Genomic DNA, 12,854 nt, shown 5'->3' with positions numbered 1-12,854 from the left:
TTGATCCTTGCATCAGCAATGAGCCCCAATGTTGATCTTCTTTCCCCTTTATGTTTTTTGGTACAAAGTCTAGTGTAATTTTATTCTTGCATAAGTGGTTTTGTTGATTGATATTAGTCACCGTTTAAAGTTGTATTAGACACCGAATTTAAAAGCAATTCAATCAACTTGGCTACCCAAATTACCATTTAATAGAGATGATAGATGTGGATAAATATTATTTACAGGGTGGTATTTTTACACCTGGCTTAAACTAATTACGTTTGACAACGTTGGAAACGGACTGAAATGGACGTGAATCCGTAACACATGGTTCTTGTTTGGATGGTACTGAAAATTTGAAACATGCACCAACACCAACAAGGAACAGGGATCAGCTTTCAACTTGTACCCAATAAACCGTTCAGATCTCCCAAGAGATTTGGTATCATAATTCATAGTTGTGGGGAAGGCATCATCACCAACATCCATGTATCTCATCAACTCCCAACAGATTTAAGGGATGAAAAGAGGCAACAGTAACATCTAATGTGTGTTGTCCACCCACTCCTGTTGTTTATATTCGACAACTTCATCGTAGGTATCCATGTTGTGACAACCCTCAGCGAAACAACTAGTGGGCAATACAATTGAAAATTGGTCAGGAAAAGGGGCAACAAAGGAAAAATATTTCTCATTCTTCCCAAGAGAATTAAGAGAGTCAAGCACCTTAGCTCATGCCAAAAGATGGTCGCTTTATCATGTAGGAAGGGACGAAGAGGTGAAATGAAGGTATCTCCCACATGAAGGTGGCGAGATGGCGATTTCGCCTTCTCTTCTAGCCAAGTGATGAACTGTGAGGTGGCCACATGAACAATGACAGTTGGATCTGGGTCCCCTAAGAGAGCTTGTAGCTCCCTCATTATCCATGGCTCAATCCGTTGTAGAATGTCCCTTTTAACAGCATTTCTTCTTCCATTCTGAAAATTTAGAGAGTGAAAGACTCATATTGAGTGTTTAAGTAGAAATAGGATGATGTTGCAACAGAATTGAAAATGAGAAAGGAGAAAAAGACAAGTATACCCCCATGGAAAGGAACAAGTTGCATGGACCGCAGCCTTTGCATCCTCGCTCAAGACACCTTAGGGTTGCACAATCAGGTTGCAATCTTTGATCGTATATGCTACAAAACCCGAATTCCCAAATCATATAAACTAATCTTCCAATACACTGAATTGAATTGTTGTTTACATACCTAGCACGCCATTGAAGCTTCCTCTGAGCAATAACATCTGCACTCACAAGTCCAGCACGCCCAAACGATCTTCTCCGGGGCAATGCCCTCCTTCGTCCATTAGTCACCGCTACCCTCGCCCTACCAAACAAATAAGAAACCCTAAATCCTTATTCTCAAAATTCTCCAACGTTAAGATTGAAGATAGCAATTGACCTGGTAGAGGGAAGTCGTGGCGGTTGGTTTGCATCAGAATGAGAGTGGAAGGGTAAGAAGTGCTTCCGGAAGGTTCTGGAAGAGAGGCTGAGGATGGAGAACCAGAAGGCGAAACCGGAATTGCAGAGAGGGCACGCTCTGCGCACGTGACTCCAACGGCGGATGCAGTGGGTGCAGTAAGCGTGGTAGCAGCGGGACAGAACCGCAGCTTCTCTGAACCGAGATTCCAGATCGGTAAAACATATTGGACAAGAATGCCCCTCGATAGCTGCCCAAATTACCTTCTTGACCACCACCTCCTTCTCTTTCTGTGTCTTTCGCCGGAGGGAACAATTCCGTTCCATCAACGCACACGTTGCTTGCAGCTTCGGATTTCACAGCTCACGGAAGGAGATATTCAGGCCATGTGTGCCAAGCCCAAGCTGACTTAAATTTGATTTTATTCTAAAAATAATAATTAAATATAAATACATATTTTTAACTTGAAGAATGTTAAATTTAGAAAATGTAAAAATTTAAGTAAAGTGAATTTTATATAAACTCAATAACTAAGAACGGTTAAATAATTTATTTGACATAATTAAATTTTTATTTAATAATTTTTAATTATTAATTTTATATAAAATTAATTATATCTAAATTTTTATTTTTAATAAATACAAATTTTATTATTTTTATTTTTTAATTATTAATTAATTATTATATTTAAAAATATAAAATAAAATATTTGGGTAAATTATTAAATTAGGATTAATCTAACATTTTTTTTAACTATCAGATCGAGTTCGTGGTAATATTTCGTTTTTCTTCTCCTCCTGAATCCAAACTTAGGGTTTATCCCTTCTCCCATTTTACTCGCTCGTCGATCTGTCAAAAAATTGAAAACTGATGAGGGGATCTTATAACAAAAACCTGTTCTTGTACCACCTCACTGTCATCACAAGAACCTCATCACCCTCATTTCTGATCCCTTCACCATCTTCCCTATTCCGTGCTCCCAATTACGCCACAGTCACAGAAACCCCGGAAATACAATCCTTTACGGTGAATTACCTCGTCAACAATTGTGGGTTCCTCCCAGATTCGGCTCTTAAAGCTTCAAAATACGTACTTTTTAAGACTCCAGAGAAACCCGACTCAGTCATCGCACTCTTCAGGAGCTTCGGTTTCTCAGATTTGCAGATTCACAATGTCATTCGGAAATCGCCCGGGATTCTCGTCAGCAAACCCAAAGAGACCATCTTGCCCAAGCTCGAGTTCCTCATCTCCAAAGGTGCTTCAAAATCACAACTTGCCCGCATCATCGATCTCAACCCTCTAATCTTGAAAAGAAGCTTAGAGAAACACCTGATCCCCGCTTTCGATTTGTTGAACAATTTCATTCGTTCTGAAGAAAGGACCGTTGCTTCTATCTTACGTGCTGGCCAAATTTTAACTTCTTCTAGGTCGCTTCGAAATATTAACATGTTGGTTGATATAGGGGTCCGGGAGAAAAGCATGGCAAGGCTAATTCGCCAGTGGCCTTGGTTGCTTATATGCAATTCTGAAGTTCGCCTTAAGAGTATGGTAGATGAAGTCATTAAAATGGGGGTTGATCCCAACAAGGCTAATTTTGTTCCTGCATTGTATGCTACGTATCTTCCAAAGTCCATGTGGGATAAGAAGGTTGAGTTGTTCAAGAGGTTTGGATTAACTGACGACAACATTCTTGAGGCGTTTGTGAAGCACTCTTGCTGTATGTTGATATCTATGCAGAAAACTGAGGCCTGCATTGAATTCTTTGTCAAAGAACTCAGTTGGAAGCCTGTTGATGTCACCAATTATCCGGTTCTTCTCTCGCTGAATTTGGAGAAAAGGGTTGTTCCGAGGGCTGCTGTCATGAAGATTCTTATGGCCAATGGTGCCATTAGCAGTGGTAAGCATTTGTTAGCATATACTGCTTCGGAAGAGAGGTTCTTTAAGAAGTATGTGAATCGTGGTAAGGATCAAGCACCGGAGTTATTGAAGCTGTATCGGGAGAAAATGAATCTTCCAGTAATGGATAGTAAATTGAAGTCTTGAGCTTTGTGGATACCTTTTTGAATTTCAGTCTACTTTTCTGAGGTTTCATTTGATAATTTGTGCTAATTTTGCCATGAACTGGTTTTTTGATGAATCATGCAGTAATATCTGTCAGCCTAAGAGACTTAGTTTTAGTGAACTGGGGTTAAATGTGTGCTTCTAACATCATGTTGAGCTGCCATCTTTTTAACATTTTTTGCAGCTGCACAATATCTAAGAACCTTGTGGTAATTAGGGAGGACTGTAGATTGTAGTTCACAATTTCGCCTTTCATTATTTTTCAGGGGAGGTGAATACGATATCCCCTTTATATTGTCTGTAATTTTTGAACATGATGTGATGCCGTTGTTCCTTGCATGATTAATGAGCCCCAATTTTGATCTTCTTTCCCCTTTATGTTTTTGGTACAAAGTCTAATGTCATGCATAAGTAAGTGGTTTTTTTTATCTATGTTGAGTCACCGTTTAAAGTTGTCTAACACATCGAATTTACAAGGCTGGTCTTTTTACACCAACACACCTTGAACTAATTACATTTGACATCGTAGGAAACCGATTGAATTGGACGTGAATCAGCAACACATGTTCTTTTTAAATGTTTGACAGTATTATTATTATCATACAAATGTTGTACACTTGTTCGGATGCTACTGAAAGTTTGCAACATGCAACCAACACCAACATGGAACACGAATAAGCTTTCAACTTGTACCCAAGCAACCGTTCAGATCTCCCAAGAGATTTGGTATCACAATTCATAGTTGCGGGAAGGCATCATCACCATCACCAACAGTAACAGCTAATGTGTTTTGTCCACTCACTCCATGTTGTGACAACGCTCTTACCAATTGAAAAGGGCAACAACATTCTTACCAAGAGAGTCAAGTAGCTTAGCTCATGCCAAAAGATGGTGGCTTTATCATGTAGGAATGGACTAAGAGGTCCAACATGAAGGTCGCCTTCTCTTGTAGCTCCCTCATTATCCATGGTTCAATCTGTTGTAGAATTTCCCTTTTCACAGCATCTTTTCTTGTTCCATTCTGAAAATTTAAACACTTAAAGACTCATTGAGAGTAAGAATGTACTGCAACTAAGAGTTGAAAATGAGAAAGAAGAAAAAGAGAAGTATACCCCCATGGAAAGGAACGCCTTTGCATCCTGGCTCAACACACCTTAGGATGCATAAATCAGGTTGCAGCCTTTGATTGTATATGCTACAAAAACCCAATTCCCAAATCATATCAGCCAATCTTCCAATAAACTCAATTGAATTGAATTGTTGATATCATACGGAAATGGATCCTCTCAATTTTTTTTAACAAATTAAGGGAGTAAAGTGTAATCTCCCACTATTAGTTTTATAAGTGAAACAAAAAATAAATATAAAAGAGAGAACAATGAAGGGTTAGAAATCACATTTTACACTCTTAATTTTTATTAACAATTGAGAGGATCCAATCCCATTAGCATACCGTGCCCCTTCGGACTTCATCTTGCCATCTTGGGCCTTAGGTTGTGGGCCCAACTCAGCAAGTGCTAATTTCACACTATATTTTAATTATTACAAATGTAATAGCTCGCGTAATAAAATTGAAATTATAATTTTAAGTTATTTTGTTAAAATTAATTTGAATTATAATCATTTGATTAATAAAAAGTAACATGTCATGCATTGTTCGTTTTCTTTTTAATCTGGTGTTAAATGTATAAACTCTAATGTGGTTATTAATGTTTTTATTAATCTACTCTAATGGCGAGCACGTGACGGCGCGACGGGTGGGCAGCAATGGCAAGCACGTGACGGCGCGATGGGCTTGATTTCTATGTCGTTGAGTAGCCGCTAGGTAGGGGTGCACAGACCCGGCCCGGCCCGAACACTTTAGGAACTAATTTGGTGTGATTTCATCGGGTTTAGGGTCGGGTACGGGTCTCAAAAATAGACCCGGTCATTATTTCGGGTCGGGTCCGGGCCATAGCTCGGGTCACCCGAAGTCGGCCCGGTGGCCCGATCATCATACACAATTAATATTTTGTGTTATTAGTGATGGATCATGACTATTCTTATGTGAAATTTAAGTATTGTAAACCTTAATATTTTGTGTTATTAGTCATTATAAGACTATAAGTTAATGTTTTATGTTTAGAATGCATAAGACTTTAGACTAATACATAAGATTGTGTTATTTATATTTATTTAAATATTTGGTATTATTAGACAATATTAGTATTGATTGTGGTTATGCTTTAATTTTGAAGAATGGTTGGTTCTTGTTATATTTTTCTAAGTGAATTTTACCATGTTAACTAATGGTTAGAGTCTTGGAAATTTGGATATTTTTACATGCTAGCTTACAAGAAGGTATCAAATTAATGTAATGTTAACGGCCCGGTTTTCACCCGGTATAATTGTGGCCCAAAAGTGTATTGGTTTCATCGGGTCTAGGGTCGGGTTCGGGTCTAATAAATAGACCCGGTGTATATTTCGGGCCGGGTCTGGGTCACATCAAACCCGACTTCACCCGGCCCATGTGCACCCCTACCGCTAGGTTTGTTCACTTATTTGGGTTTAGGGTTGTTTGTGGGCTTGGTTGTAACAGGTAGCAGTTATACCCCAATTATGATGAGTTTCATGATTGTGTTTGGAGCTGGGTTAAATAGATTGTGCCTGTGTTTGTGTTTATAATATCTATTTAATTTAATTTTTATTTTTATCATATGTTACCGTTAATTTTAAAATATTTATTTAATATACCATATGCTAATACTAAGAGTATTTTTTAAAAAGATATATATGTAAAAATAAATATAATATGATTACAGATATAACATAAACAAATATACTAAATAAAAGATTAAACCAATATGCTTACCAATGCATTTGTTAAGTTTTGTAAATTGGAGAATAATTAAGTATGTATTCGGTTGCTTGGTGATCACATAGATAATTGAGTAATTGGGTTGCAAATTGATCCCACAGTGTGCACCTTATTTTTTTTCTCATTTCTAAATAAACCCGGGAATTAAGATTTCATGAAAAAGATAAAAAAATTTTCATATGAATAGATAATTGTTACGAAACAAAATCTTATTATAAAATATTAAAATTTTACATATTACAAATTATGAAGATCAACCACAATGTAAGGCCACTTCTCCCTGTTTTTGACCATGATATAAGCTCTCTTTTTTCGGTCAAGAGTCCAATAACATCTAATTAAAAAAAATGAATTAAAAATATCAAATTAAGGACAAATAAATGATAAATTAAAAAGATTTTATCAATTTATTTTATACTAAACGATAAAACTAACAATATATTAATAAAAGGATATACCTTTAAAAAAATCACAATAAAATTTCAAACATTTGCATAATTTAAATGTTAAAATTTATGTTATCGATAAAATGATGCTATTATATAATTTTTTGATAAAAATTAAAATAAAAAAATAATTTTGTGTAGGTTAATACAAATTAATTACGTACCAAATAAGTTAGACTATTCATTTGTTTGTTTTAATATATCAGCATGAGTAAAAAAATTAAAATGATTGTCAGAAATTTTACGATCATCGACCGTATTTACTATACGTGACTCCTTTTTAAAAGTTATCTTACACATGTGTGTAGTTGGAAGATAAATTCCGCTTGATTCCTCAATCATAAAATTTGAGAAGACATAGACCCTCCCATTGATCAGTTCATTCTCAAACATCTTTACCAAATAACTCTTGATTGAACAATAAATTTTATCACACTGTAAAATAAATTAAATATAAAAGTTATTAGTACTTATAAATCTATTAAAAATATTTATAAACTGGACCTAGTATCACTTGAAAGAATTATGAAAAATAATCAACTAACTTTATCATCCATTAGAATCGTAGGTAATACTATTGATAGAATCGTAATTAGTAGCCATTAGGTATAAAAAAAAACAGAAGATGAACTATGTCAGAATTATGAATCTTCTAAATATTAAATAATTGTAAAAATCACTATATATATATATATATATATATATATATATATATATATATATATATATATATATATATATATATATATATACACTAATTGTACATGACAATAATTAGGCATGGAGATACTTACTATAATTAGGTGAAAATTATATCATTATGTTTTATTAATCTTTATAATTAATTCAATGGAGATACTTGCTCAGTATATATATTATCTAAATAGTTAAAGAAGAGAAAAAGACATAATACTAAATAAATAAATAATTGTTAAATAATATAGAGTAAAAAATTTGTATTTTATAAAAAATGATATGATCTCCAATGTATTCATTATATTATATAAAATAAATAAGTTAAACTTATTATCAAAATTTAAACACAACTAAGAATATTATTGGACGTGTAAAACTTTTAATAAATATTATTATTGATTTATTCATACTCAATTATTAATTATTTTATTATTTGTTTACAATAATTTTACATAGTTGATTAAAATAATTGTCATATCAAAAATAATATTTATTATTTGCAATTTTTTAACTTAATTATTTTTTTTCTTAGTTTTACTGTGAGCAAATAAAAATAGAAATAAAAGTAACTTAAAATGGAAAAAAGAAAGAAGTTTCATATTCAAAAATTTAAAAACAACATATTAAAGAAGAATAATCGTAATATATAAATTGAGACAACAATTTAAATTTAAATTAATCTAAAACTAATTTAATCAAATACCAATAACTAAACTACTTAAATAATATTTAATTTATTTTAGTCCTTAGACACGTATAGATTAGAGTCATTCTCGTAATGACAACCAACTGAACACTACAAGAAAATAGCTCTATTGCCACGCTTTTAAAGCGTGGCGAAAAGTTGAAAAAGCGTGGCGATAGCTTTTCGTCACGCTTTTTGAGCTATCGCCACGTTTTTGAAAGGGTCATGTCTGCAAGGGTGGCGGTTGCTTTATCGCCAGCTTTTTTCAGCCTATTGCCACGCTTTTTTTTGTCATGCTTTTTACAAATGGCCACTTTTAAAAGCGTGGCTGTAGGTGGGAGATATGACCACACTTTTAAAGCGTGACTGTATGTGGAGAATAGGGCCACACTTTTAAAGCGTGACAATAGAGCAAATATGGCCACACTTTAAAAGTGTGGCAGTAGAGGAGATATGGCCACGCTTTAAAGGCGTGGCAATAGATAGAGATATGGCCATGTCTAAAATGCATGACAATAGACAATGATATGGCCACGCTTTAGAAGCATGGCAATAGACAGAGATATGACCACGCTTGAAAAGTGTGGCAATAGACAAAGATACGGCCATATGGCCACGCTTTTAAAGCGTGGCGAAAAAGATGGTCAATAACCTAATTATTCTTTTTAATCTTCATAAATAAAACCTTACAATTCATAGATAATTTTATAATTTAATCAATGACCAATAATTTTAAATTAAGTAATCCAACTTTTATAAAATTGTCACCAAAATAAGTGTGTGATTACATAACAACATGTGCTCTAACAAAACCAAAAGTCAAAGTCATAACTACTCATGAATTCCTAATACATGAATTAGAATTCCTAATCAAAGTCATAACATCTACTTCTTGTACTTCATTACAAGATACAAAAACTTCATGTATCTTTCATTGCAAGTGAAATTGTTTTGACCGCTGCTTTGCAACATAAAAAACACAAATGAACACCTACAAATTAAATGAAAAATGGATGATACAGTAAACTAAACTAGTATTACGAGCCAAAGAACAAAGAACCATTTGTGAGCTATGGAACAGTAAAGCTCTATTGCTGTTACACCAGTATTACGAGCCTAATCATCAGCTTGCTTTATATACAACATATACAGCATAAGCTTTTTCCACTTTATCACTTTATATATATATCTTGTGCATTCAGCCTTCATTGGAATATTAATACATAAATGAATAAAAGCATTTTAACAATCAGATTTAATTTGTTTGGTCTTCTTTTGTATTTTGGATGAAAGGACTTAGATATTTGCAATGATGATGCAGCAAAAATTGAATATTTTAAAACTTAGGATAATATATTTGTAAATTATTAGAATAAGTATGATTTCCAGCAAAACTATACATGGCCCCTTGTCTGAGGGTATTCAATCCCTACCTTTTAGCCACTTGTTAATGATTGCCTATATCTTAGGTGGCCAATTTTCCAACACATTGCATGATAAATTTTCAGCAAAAGTTACGATCTTAAAGATTACACTGCCACTGCTTGTTGTTTGATATATATAGTTATACCTTTTTTGTTCAGATTCCAATCTCTTCCTAACACTCTCCTTAGCTATCATAGACCCAACCTTGGCATACTTACCAACATTCTTCAAAAATTCTAACAAACCAAACTCTTTCCACCAGTCATAGTTATTCAAAATCACAACATTAGAACCTTCTAGGTTCGAATTCAGCAACAACAAACAGAATCGAAGTACTTGGTTATATTCCAACATTTTTATTAATAAAAAATATTATAATTTTAACTAAGAATAGGACAGTGACCATTTTTTTTCTTTTTATTAGTATCTCTCTATGACAATAAAATGGAAAAGATTACTTACATCATCTTTGTGTGGAATGTGAGTTGATTCGGAGGAGTGAGGAGTATTTCTTGCTCTGCTACTTGAGGCATCCAAAGGAGAATCTTGGGTAGCTTGCACTAAGGCTGCTACCTCTTCATCGCTCATTTCAGGGTTGATTTGGTGCACCAATACCTTTAATAAACCACATACACCGTCCATGTTCTTCTCTAATGATGAGACCTTAGCGTTATATTCAACTTTTATGTGGCGAATCTCCTCATCCTTTTTAAGAGAGCTTCTTGTAATCGAAACCCCATAACAACAAACTCGACCTGGTTGGTCCTTTCCTAACACTCCTGTAAATGCATCCTCATCATTTTCTCCTGCCTCTAAGCGGTTCTGAAGTTCAGTATATCAAAAATCAACATCCAATAAAATACAAAGTCGCATTAACTCAATATAAATAGAAATCACATCAGAATTCATATTGTACATATCCAAAATACAAATACAAACAACTCACAATTGTGGTTTGTGTTTTAGCATCAATTTCTTTTCCTTTTTTACTTGTGCGAGTTGCTATGAAAACTTCAGCCCTTGATGGTTCTTCACTGTTCTCTTTAGAGTCGCGCTAGAGTACATAGAGAAAAAAGTTTACATGAAGCATACTAACTGGACAACTACACCATGAATATATATAAAAGAGAAATCACAAAGAATAAGTTATATTACCAGCTGCTTACGCACTATTCCAAAATTTGTGGATCCCATTCGGTGAGGACATGTTTGCTTTGACCTATTTTCAGTATTCTTAGCAGAGATAGCCTAAATATAAACATGAAGAAGAGATATTATTATTCTTACAAGATATCATGTCAAATTTCTTCAAAACACCTAAGTTTAGGAACATGAAGAATCAATGATAGTATGCTTGATGGTACATAGAAAGATAAAAGACAATATTACCTTGATAGCTGGAAGACTCCAATACCGAATTAGTTTGCGAAATTGAACCTTAGGAATCTCTAATGGTCGGTTCTTTATCATTTCTTTCTTTGTGTTGTACTTCAAGAAATACTCTTTTTTTTTATTTCACCCTTGTATTTTTTCCATGCACAACAAAATTCCTGCAGTACCCACGACTTTGAACTTATGGGAAGAATGAACTTTTGCTATGCAACACAACATATTAGAATGTCAATGGTTAGCACAAATATTTGGCCAAAAAAATTAACAAAAAATTATCCATAATGCCATATTTACATACATTGACATACTCCCACATGTCCTTTTTGAGTTTTTTAGGCACACCATGCCAACTAGTATATAACAAAGTCACAAAACGAGGGTTTCTAACTGTTGTGCCCAATAGTTGGTTGAGGTCAGATACATAATCCTTGGATGGACCTATAGGCTTCCCTTGAAAAAATTCCACCTCCCGTCGATGATTAAAATATGTGGCATGAAGCTTTTTGCACGTAGTTTTTCCACGTGTTTTCTTCTTTATTGTGCCTAAGTCCGAATAAAATAAACATAATTCAATTGAGAAGTAATGGAGACGACGACGCAGAGGAGAGGCTAATGACGCTGACGCTGATGGTAAGCATGCTGGTAACGGCGCCGAGGAGACGAGGCGGAGGGGAGCGGAGGCTAACAGCGCAGCGAGGGTGGTGCTGGTGATGGAGGGGATGTGAGCTCTTCCAGGGTAGCCATTGATGAGAGTTGCCAGGGGATGTGAACTCGACTTAGGGTGAAAGAGTGTCACTAGAGTTAGGGACCGGGTTTGGGGCCGGGTCATTAGGGTTTTTAAAAAAAAAACCTTTTGGCCACGCTTTTAAGGCGTGCCAAAAGAGTACTAGGATATGGCCACGTTTTGTAAGCGTGGCCGTAATGAAACCCTGTCGCCATGCTTTCAAAACGTTCTTGTTTCTCTCTAGAAAAAAAACGCGGCCGTTTCTCTAATCAATTTCCACCCTTACAAAAGCGTGGCTGTTGACCCTTTTCAGCATGCTTTTGAAGCGTGGTGAAAAAAATGTGGCCAAATCTCTATTCAATTGCCACCCTCACAAAAGCATGGCCATAGGCCTTTTTTCTTGTAGTGGAAACAACATCATAAGTTCGAACATTTAGAATTCATGTAAATTCAAACCATCCATTGTTAAATAAGCTTCATCATCCGCTCTCTATGCAATGCAGCAAGGTATATAACTGCCACAACGAGAAATTAAACTGGCCTTTATTCCCTTCAATGGCATTGCATTGATACAAAAGAAGGTCGGTAATTTCTGAAAAAAATCACAATATATTAAAAAATTAATTTAATTATGAAAAGCTTAAAATAAGAAAATTTGAATATATTACCAATCGTTGAAATTGCATCTCCGAATTTGACAAGAATTTACCAAAACTGAACTTAAATTGAGGAAATTTAATCTCATTATGTGCTCCACTTCGAAGATTTTTGAGCAAACGTAGAAAGCATGGAGGGGATGGAATTTGAACTTGGCCTACAAATTTCCGTGAAAACAATTCCTTTATCAAAAATTGAGCTCCTCCCAAGAAAACTAACTTTATCTACATTCCATTAGGTTGGTCATAAATCCATAATATGTGAGTAGATCCAACCATCCTTTGGTAAAATAGAGTTTATTGCCACTTCGTTGGACGCTTACATCCATGTAATTAGAACCTGAATTAGTGAATACAACTTAAGATGGTATTTGATGAATGTGGCGCACTGTAAATGATTGCAGCAAAAGACAATCTCACTGAAACATTAGATGAAAAGAATAAGTTGGAGTAAGAACAATCATT

At 34.7% G+C, this 12,854-nt stretch overlaps 2 protein-coding genes across 2 annotated transcripts; one reads left to right on the top strand and one right to left on the bottom strand.

The window, feature by feature from the left end:
* Window positions 1-147: 147 nt before the first annotated feature.
* On the bottom strand, window positions 148-1,846 carry LOC112723053 (uncharacterized). The gene is made up of 5 exons (XM_025774279.3): window positions 1,430-1,846; window positions 1,235-1,354; window positions 1,063-1,162; window positions 709-959; window positions 148-613 (listed from the first exon to the last, which is right to left on the bottom strand). Exons 1-5 carry the CDS (start codon window positions 1,771-1,773, stop codon window positions 526-528), a joined length of 903 nt encoding a protein of 300 aa, XP_025630064.1. The 5' UTR covers window positions 1,774-1,846; the 3' UTR covers window positions 148-525.
* Window positions 1,847-2,317: 471 nt separating this feature from the next.
* Window positions 2,318-3,490, top strand: LOC112722028 (transcription termination factor MTERF15, mitochondrial). The gene has a single exon (XM_025773014.1). The coding sequence runs from the start codon at window positions 2,318-2,320 to the stop codon at window positions 3,488-3,490; it is 1,173 nt and encodes a 390-aa protein (XP_025628799.1).
* Window positions 3,491-12,854: the final 9,364 nt, after the last annotated feature.

The sequence above is a fragment of the Arachis hypogaea genome, chromosome 11 (assembly GCF_003086295.3).
Source record: "Arachis hypogaea cultivar Tifrunner chromosome 11, arahy.Tifrunner.gnm2.J5K5, whole genome shotgun sequence".
In the NCBI taxonomy this organism is placed as follows: domain Eukaryota; kingdom Viridiplantae; phylum Streptophyta; class Magnoliopsida; order Fabales; family Fabaceae; genus Arachis; species Arachis hypogaea.
The sequence above is the reverse complement of the archived record's forward strand: the minus strand, read 5'-3'. Positions and strand labels throughout refer to the sequence as shown.